The sequence below is a fragment of the Anneissia japonica genome, unplaced genomic scaffold, assembly GCF_011630105.1.
Source record: "Anneissia japonica isolate Jap-2015-1 unplaced genomic scaffold, ASM1163010v1 scaffold673_len1821605_cov196, whole genome shotgun sequence".
Taxonomy (NCBI): domain Eukaryota; kingdom Metazoa; phylum Echinodermata; class Crinoidea; order Comatulida; family Comatulidae; genus Anneissia; species Anneissia japonica.
The window spans coordinates 683,409-693,066 of NW_022717449.1; the positions used below are offsets into that span (position 1 = coordinate 683,409).

The following is a 9,658-nucleotide window of genomic DNA, read 5'->3' on the forward strand; positions in this document are numbered from 1 at the left end:
ATCCGATTAGAATGACGAAATAAACTAAGCATCCACTGGAAGGAATCCCAATATCTGCAGACGGATCCGTTTCGGCCTTCCAGGCATCATCAGTGCAGCTAGGGTACAGACCCAAACGAAACGTTCGACCAGCTTAGGTAGGGCCCAAACTAGTCCCACGACCACTAATGATTACAGAGCCAAATATATATATATATATATATTATTGTGTGAAATATTTTTGTTTAAATCCCTCCAAATTTGGGTAAAGATATTATTTTAGAAAAATATATAATAGAAATATTAATTATAGTACAGTAAATTATGGATAGGTGCCATCTGAGTGACATATTTATAAGTAAAGTGATTTATCCTACCTTCAATTTTAGTAGGGATTTTGAATAACAATAAATCTAATAAAATAGTATCAAACAGAATATACAGGTACTGTATAAAAGTATTAATGTTCTAATAATTACAGTACATAGAAATATAAAATAAAATTTGTGCTAATTATAACAATGAAGATTATCTTATCTTAAATAAAGCTGGAGAAATTTTAATTTATTTTTTAAGCAACAAGTAAAATGAATGCATGAGTATTAAAACAGCTTTGTTCAAAGGGTGGTATGATGACCTTTAGAGTAAATCAATCGCATAGGAGGAGTCATTAAATTAAGTGGCATCACAGATTATACAACAAATGCAATTTTTTTAAATGCAACCATTTCAAAATGTGATGTCTTTATCTAAAGTAGGACTCAAGGTCTATCCTACCAGTAAGCATAATAGCACAACTATGTGTGCCGATTCCCAGTCAATCAATCATAAGATGACCAGGATTAGGTTTTCAAGATTATTCTACTAAATGTGAGAAAAGCAGTTTATAATAGAGCCACCATTCTAATTAGGTCATCACATTTTTGGTCATTATAAAATAAATAGGGCTGGAACATAGTTCAGATCATGGAAAAAAAACCAATTTAATTACTATGCTTATTACTGTAAGAACATTATTGCTATATATCTGTCTTGGTCGACTCTTTTTTTCTTGTTCTAATTATTAATTAAAGACATATAAATAATAAAAAGTAATAATAAAGTAAATCATGAATTTAATCTTTAAAGTGAATATTGCACTCAGCACATACTCATTTAAAGATAAGTTAATTTAGGTTAGCAATTATTCAGTGGCGGATCCAGGAATTCAAAATAGAGGTAGCCCAGATGGAGAGTCTAGACCAAAAAAATTATGATTATGGCACCTCTAGATGGCCGGAAATGACACTCTCACACCTAAACTTAATTATAATTTTCCTTATTTTCTTCATTTTTTTTTAATGATTTTGACCAATTTGTGGTCTCGCCACAAAATGAGTCTCATGGTTAGAAATTCAGAAATTGAATTTATATTATATTTGGGTAGATCACATTATAAGCTTTCATTTGGTCTTTGAATGGAATAGGTTTTTGTTCTGATTATTGTTTATTAGAGCTCGATGATTATCAACAGGCTAGAATGCTTTGTCCAATTATGTATGAAGTTGCTACATCAATGAAGAACTGTAACTCGCTCAGTGTTATTATTATTATTATTATTATTAGTAGTACAAGTATTAGTAGCTAGTAGTATTGTATTCAGCATGCTATTCAACGTATGCATAACCTAAATTAGTATGGAATGATTAATTATTTAACAAAGAATGACAAAGGTGAGGCCATAATTCATTCTCACGTTTTGTTCTTTTTTTATTACTTATTACTTATTTATTACTTATTTAATAAAGAACGAAACGTAGAATTAATTACAGCCTCCACATTTGTTCATTCCTCAGAGTCAATATATTCATATTCTATTTGAGAATAATCAGTGGATCCTTTGGTTTTTACAATTAGGCCTACAATAGAATATTCATTCATTCATTCTGAAATACACTTTCATACATATGAACTGGATTCCAAAGTGGAAAATACAAACAAATAAATCAAATTTATATAGAAGTAACCTATTAGTTTATTTGTGCCTTATAATTCAACATATTATTATCATTATTATTATTATTAATGTAAGAAAGCAAACTTTAAATACAGTATACAATTAACTAGGTTTATTCAAATTAGGTTTGCTGTGTAGCATCGTAAACACAATAATAAACAAACAGATAAATAATAATAACAGTGCTCAAAATGGAACATAACGTTATAATTGTATCAAGCATAGCCGTTCAACGAAAATTAAAATAAGCTACTGATAAGTAAACTATATTGAGTATTTTCATCCAAAAAGATTTGGATTTGACTTTAGGCAGAACTTACGCTTGCATGTGAGGCATCAGCTCCTCCTTACTCTTCTGGGCTAGCTCACTTGCTTTTCGTCTCGTCTTCTTCAGCTCATCCCTAAGGAATTCTGAATCACTAGACCCTCCAAGAGCGATCACCAGGTTTCTGTACCTCGCCGTTTCGGAATTAAACTCTTTTAGCAACTAGGTAGGAATAACAGAACGATATAATTTTCAACACACTTCACCTTATGAAAACTATCAATTTATTTTACATAGTAGTTTAAGTTGCAGTTCATAGCAGCTGCCCAATCCCTGTAACCAGGGGGCAGTGGCGGCGCCAGAGGCGGTGCCAGAGTGGGGCAGGGGGAATTCCCCCAGATAATTTTCTTGCCTTAAGTTTTTCCCCTCAAAAAAGAAGAAAAACCACAATTCGTGTAAATATGTATTTTCTACATATTAGTAGATTATTATGTAAAATCGATTGAATAAGCATATGAAACCCCTAAATTGTTATATTTTCAGGGGCTCGCACCCCTTGACCCACTTTCAACACATTTTGAGCGACGCCCGACCACACCCACTTCGGGCCACCCCAGCATATTTCTCCCCTATAATTTTACCTTGCCGCCCCCCCCCCCCCCCACACTGGCGCCGCAACTGCATGGGGGTTTGGACGAACCCCTTTTTTACCAGCTTAACAAGGCAGTTTAACAAGGGTATTAGTAGTACTTCATCATAACTTTGTTTATTAAGATACACTTCTGAGTTAAACTTGGGCTAGGAAGTCCCCTTCGCATTGAATCTGGTTACTAACCGGGGCCTGCTGCCAAATACTTTTTGGTCACCAGGGTAATTATTCCAATGTACAATTGACTCTTATAAGTAGCTTTTATAAACAATTTTTAAAAAATATCTTAAATAATTTCACACACATATACTGTACATTAGTGTACATACAAAAGATAACAATTTAACAGCACCCCTTTTCAAAAGGTAATCAAATTTAATCATTAGTAAAGGCATAAAGGACAGGCTTAAAGTTGGAGGACTCTATAAATACACAGAGATTTAAGTAAGGAACAAGATTCATTGAGTTAAGCCACAAAGTAAGAATGCTGATTGATGATTCACATGCTATTGAAGATCATAAAAATTTCACCTGGTAGGTTGTGCTAAGTTAAAACCCGAGACAGAAAGGTATCATGCCAAATACAATCAACCTCTTTTTTATAACATGATCAAAATTTCAAATGGTAAATACTAATAACATAATAAAAAAAAAATGGAGGATTCACTAATTAGTTTAAAAACAAAACAAACAAAATCTTAAAATATCTCTTTTTTTTTAGGAGTTATTGCCCTTTATTTTTTTATTGATTTACTTGCTAACCATTCACAACTCATGTGAACTACAGGCAAGAAAGTATGGCAAATCTACTATGTTTGGCTTTACCATTGATCAATAAGTTCAAAACTCAAGTCACTTCTTTGTGACGTTAGGCCAATCCATAGTTGTTTAATCAGAGTAAACACAGTAGAACAGACTCCTTTAGTAGGACACCACCCCCCACCCTCTCCCACCTTCATTAATGGGACAATTTTTTTTCAGCCATGAAATGAGGGAAAGTGCATCTTTTAACACTATGTTCTCAGTGAGCGCTAGACAACGTCATCTGCTGAATGTCTAGATTGACTGGAGATTTTTGCTTGCATGAGTGCAGGAGTCCCTATTTCCAACAGACACTGGCAACTCGCTGGCAAAGTTGAGACCAATGACTTAATATTATGCATTTAATCCTCACCGATACACAATCAGTGCATAAATCACTTGAAATCTGTAACTCGTTGGTGACATCATCCTCATCTGCCTGAAATTGTCCATTCTCACGTGTGTATTCCCCTACTTCATCTGTATCATCTGATAATGATAGAGGCATAGTTCATTCATTCACAACCTGTCATAAAACATTTTTAAATCAATCAATCAATCAACTGTATTTCAGAAACAAGTCCATTTAAATAAAAACAACATACAATCACGTTCACTACAGATAGATTTACAAAAGAAATTGTTTTACAACTGAGTGATAGGCACTATCCCTAAATAGCGATTATTTTACTGCCTGTTAAAGACACTATAACAACACCCTTGTCGGTTATCACAAATACAAACAAGAAGTGTGGAACCCGGGTGTAACTACTGTAAAGCCCTCTCTAGTGGCCTAGGCGTAATTAGTAGAGTTAGGCTAAGAGCAGTTTCTGATTTTCCCATAAGATTAAGTAAGCCTAGGGCTAGAATTTATGAGAACGCAGTCAGGAGTTTACTTAGGCACTAGAAAGGTGCTGCTACAGTACAAATATAAAATAGTCCTAGATACTGTATGCCGCCTGCTGTGCCCGAGCGAGGTGTCGCCTGGACCTGCCGACTGGCTAGGCCTCCTCCTATGTCCAGATTTAGGTAGGCCTATGGCCGAATTCTATAGGCGGAACTAGCCTACCTACAGTATAGGCCTACTCTAGGCCTATCTGGCCAAGTCTAGCCTAGGCCTAGAGACTTAACAAACAATAATGCTTTTTATAGTATCTTAACTAAATTGATCGTTATTAAAATCACAGAAAATGTCTCCTGGATTGCACTATCCCGTTATTATTATTTACCTTAATGGGTTTTATCCTTCATGTCAATCCGATTCATGGTTTTACAGAACAAATACATACAAGTTTGCAGTGCACACCACCAGATTTTGACACCGTATCAAGACTATTTTTTTTCGCTGTCGTAGAGTTTGTTTATTTATGCAATCGCGCCCTCTAGTAAAAATTAAAATTCTGAGATACGATTGTACCATTGGAGGTATGATTGATACCTCCATGGTTGTACCTTTGTATACCTTACTGTATATCAAAGATAATAAAGAGCTATTTAAGTTCTTTGCTTATATGTACTGTAGAATAATAAATATATATGTGATATAGTTAAATACATAATTCTTTGTATAAAATTCTTACGCTTTGAAAGGCTGGAAATTTAGTTTCAAAATTAAGAATGTTATACAAATAACATCCTGGATAAATGTACCTTCATCAAACTAAATCATTCTGGAGTTTCAAAGTTTAAGAATTTACGATACAATTAACATCCTGGATAAATTAACTTTCATCCAAACTAAATATTTCTTAGTAAACAAAAAGTAACGTTTTTCTTATCAAAATAAAAATAATTCCATAGATGTATGAATCAATAAGGAAGTTAAGCGTAACACTGTAAAACGTATCTGTACTTCAACAGATGATTCTCTAAACATACAGTAGAAATCGTATATAACTGCAAAGCAACAGTTAGTTATGTTCAGTTACAAAAGATTCTGTAGAAACAAATCACTTATAATGTGACAGACATGCTGTTACACTAGTGTTGTGTATACTTGTGCAACAAAATGTTTAGTAAACAGTTTCAAGTCGTATGTAGGTATGGAGAGTTCATATGTAGAAATTATGTTCTGCGTGACCTCCATACACGTACATACGCTTTTTTAGTAATACAACCAAAACTTTGTGATAACACAGATACAAGTACAGCAATTTATGTATTGGTACAAAACACTTTGTGCGCCAGCAATGTTCACTGTAAAAAATTATCTGTACTTCAAGAGATGATTTTGTAAACATGCAGTGGAAGTCGTATGTAACTGCAGACACTTAGCTCTGTAACAATTAGTTATGTTTAGTTTCCAAAAAAAAATGTGTAACAATACAGACAAATCGCTTGTAGTGCGATACTGTTCTACCACAGATTCTGGCGGTTCATTGAACCATGGCCCCCCGATCTCCAGGCACCCCAACCTTTAGGGCCCCGCCCTCTTACAAAAATATAAAGCAATGTATTCATAAAGGATTGGTAATATTTATCTTTATATCATACTGCACATTATAATTTAAAATTGTTAATAAAGGTTAACTAATCAAATATGCATGCAGTAACTACCGACGGTTTAGTGAAAGAACGCCCACGTTGTTTAGGGGTCTCGGGGATAAAAGTGGGCTTCAAATCATACTTTTAGACAACAGTATATAGGGATTGACATCACAATACCTTTGATAGGATTGGAAAATTGATACATTTTGTTCGACGACCTCTTCGCTTGTAGGACGAGGGAGGAAGAATACTAGTACCGATTTTCACGCACGTCACTAGAAAAAATCAAGAATTCCAGTGCGATGCAAAACAACAATTAATGATTAGATTAAATAACAAATTCCAAACTTAATTTCATTTAAACATTACAATCAAAATGTTTTACATGTTTATTCTAAACCGTAATTTTTTTTTCTGGGGCTGACATGGTCCCTGGACCTCAATGGGGCCCTTCGCAATCCCCAGTTACCAGGTAATTGGCTATACTTAAGCCAACAGCGGCGGAAGCGGGGAAGGGGGTGGGGAGAGGAGGGTTATCCCCCCACTTTTTCAACTGGGTGCCTGCCACCTCCCCTCTTTTGTGACTGTTCCCAGCACCAGTGATAAAAACATTATTATTTGCGCCTTATAAATCGACCTATTATTATTATTGTCCAATATAGATTTTCTTTTTTCATTTTCGAACGAACATTACAATTTCCCTTTTTGAGTTCAGCAACCAGATGTTGATTAACTACGTACGAACATGAAGAAAATAGAATCGCCCACCTTGAACGAATTCTGCATTTATGCATAGGGTGGAGGTAGGCACCCTCCGACGCTCTAGTTCTCTTTATGTTAACCATGAAGAAGTTTGTGATTGGCTTATGTTATAATTGGGCCATACTTAAATTCCATCCAACGAAAACAATAAAATACTTAATTAGGCCATTTATTAAAATAAAGTTCTCTGAAGGTTAACTACAAAATTTATAGTATTTTGTAGTTAATGCGTTATACTGTAGCTTGTAAATACTGATATTGAATAAAAAAAAAATCTTTCGAATAAAAACATCTTTCACTTGACATTAGGAATTAGTATTTGTGAAACAAAATGATAGGCTATAAGATTTCTTCATCTGACAGATTTAGCGTACACCCTGTCATGTCAAGTGTTATATTGAACAGTGGCGGATTCAAGGGGAGCCCAGTAAGCACGGGCCCCCAACATCCTATTAAAAAAAAAATTTTTTTTTTAATTTGAAAAAAACAAACAAATTTGTATTCAACTTTTAATCTGAATGTGCCATTTCCGGCCATCTAGAGGTGCCATAATCATATTTTTATTTTACCGCAGCCACTACCGCAGTGGGGCTGAGGTGGGTGGCCACTCCATTTGCGCCTATTTCGATTCCTGGACCCGCCACAGTTGGAGTATCATTTCCGGGCTACTATAGAAGGGTAATTTTTATCCATCGGGGGAAAAGTGAATACCCATAGATTAGCCTTCATGGTAATTAATTCATTGATTGTTTGTTCGGAAATCAGTGGTGGATTCAAGGGTGGGGGCCTAAATTGTTCATTTTTTTTAATGGCGATAAAGAAAATTATATTTAAATTTTAAGTCTGAGAGTGCATTTTTCGGCCATCTAGAGGTGCCATAATCACGAATTTTCTCGTCTCAGCCCCAACCATGGTGGGGCTGAGGCGGTATACATCTTCCATCTGGGAAAGTACCCAGTGGCGGATTCAAGAGGGACCGGGCTTCCTTAAAATTTTTTTTTTTTTTTAATGGAGGTATGAGGTAAGAAAATTATATTCAAATGTTATGCCTGTAAGTGCAATTTCTGGCCATCTAGAAGTGCCATAATCACATATTTTCTAGACCACACCCACAAAGTAAGTGTGGTCGGGAAAATATTTCGAAAGCGGTCCTGGTGGTCGAAGCACCTGAAAAATTTGACAATTTAGGGGTTTCAAATGTTCATTTAATCGATTTTCAGTAAACTAATATGTAGCACACATAATTTTTCTTCGGCGAGTTGTGGTTTTTCTCCCCGATAGTGGGGGAGCTCTCCCCGACGGGGGCCATGCCATACTGCACTGCAACCCCCTGGATACGGGCCTGCCATCACATTCACTTTAATATTATATGAAGAGTGTGCATGATATAATAATGTATTGTATGTACCTTGGCAGGAGAGAACTCAGTTAATATTATAATAATGTACAAAATATTAAGCCTACAAGAATGAAGAAACTGGAGCATTCCGGTTTTGGTTCTGTTGTCATTTGAAAAACCTCCGGCTCCGACATAAACTACACCACACCACTAGTGAAAGAAGCATATATACAGTGTTTATGACCTGTTTAGTACTGTATATTATTGTGTCCTCACATTTTTATGCTATTGGAAAAAGTATGTATTATAATTTCTCTTTTTGAGTAATGTTCGTATTATGTTGATTTTATTTTATCTACAACTATAAGAGAATTGTATTATTATCATGTCTTATGCATTTGCGTTATTTGCGTGTTGAATTTGGAAGTGATCCAATTCCCACAGCGCCATTGAAGAGGGCTTTAGCGATGGGCGTCACGTGACTAATTTAGACCCATTTAGCATCTAGCATATGTACTGGCATAATTTTAGACAAATTTAGCATAATTTAGCATAATTTTGACCTCAGAAGAAAAAAAAACTTTAATCTGAATTCAACCATAATAAAAATGAATTCGTCCATTGATTGAGTATATAATAAATCCTATGCTATGCGCACACTGCAGCTGCCTTTCTGTGGTTTTATTTATTTGTTTTTACCATACATTGAAAATGGTTTTGGCCAGGTACTCAATCCTGTCCGGTCCTATCCTCTGGAGGCGAAATTCGCGTTCGTTTGGTCCGTCCGGGAGGCATGCGTCCGGGAGTAGCGTACTACCGACTACTGAGTTTTAAATTTAAGATCTGATACTCTACTACTAGACTGATCAGGGAGTTGGTCATAACAACAGCAGTGGTTTCGCTTTGCTGCTCAACTATACTGTGTCTGTGCAATTACATATTTTGTTTTTGTAATGTTATACGTTTCCCCCTCCCCCACTTTGTGGCTGAAAATATGTCTATATGGAGACTTTTGTATGATCGGAAAGAAATGCAAGAAAGGATCGAAATTTTCAAAATTTTCCCGGGGGAGGACCCCTGGACCCTCTTTCCTCCTTAGGATTCATCAGTTCATGAAAAGAAGAATACGTATGCAGAACAAATTGAAGTATAAATGCTGCGATCATTTATTTTACATTTGCGTTATTTTCGTATGGTGTTGACTTGGAAGTAATCCAAGTAAAGTCTCTTGTTATTACAATTTTATCAATAACCACCTAGCACAACGCCATCAACGATCAATTTAATTCAAAGTAGATGTGTATAAGAGACAGGTTTATGACCTGTTTAGTACTGTATATTATTGTGTCCTCACATTTGTATGCTATTGGAAAAAGTATG

The 9,658-nt window shown here is 35.3% G+C and overlaps 2 protein-coding genes across 3 annotated transcripts in view; one reads left to right on the top strand and one right to left on the bottom strand.

Annotated features, from left to right (window-relative positions):
- LOC117110248 (regulator of G-protein signaling 9-binding protein-like) overlaps nt 1–5,042 on the bottom strand; it is an 11,507-nt gene extending 6,465 nt beyond the window's left edge. Inside the window, exons 1-3 of the mRNA XM_033252882.1 lie at nt 4,920–5,042; nt 4,064–4,216; nt 2,296–2,462 (exon numbers count right to left, since the gene is read on the bottom strand). Coding sequence (XP_033108773.1) covers nt 2,296–2,462; nt 4,064–4,198 — 302 coding nt within the window. The 5' untranslated portion in view covers nt 4,199–4,216; nt 4,920–5,042. The remainder of the gene's footprint in view (nt 1–2,295; nt 2,463–4,063; nt 4,217–4,919) is intronic.
- Nucleotides 5,043–8,456: 3,414 nt separating this feature from the next.
- LOC117110312 (creatinase-like) overlaps nt 8,457–9,658 on the top strand; it is a 12,342-nt gene continuing 11,140 nt past the window's right edge. Inside the window, exon 1 of one of the 2 annotated variants that reach the window (XM_033252973.1) lies at nt 8,457–8,575. The gene's annotated coding sequence lies outside the window, so the exon portion shown is untranslated. Of the gene's footprint in view, nt 8,576–9,593; nt 9,654–9,658 lie in introns of those variants that run through there. The other variant, XM_033252974.1, reaches the window with a different exon arrangement.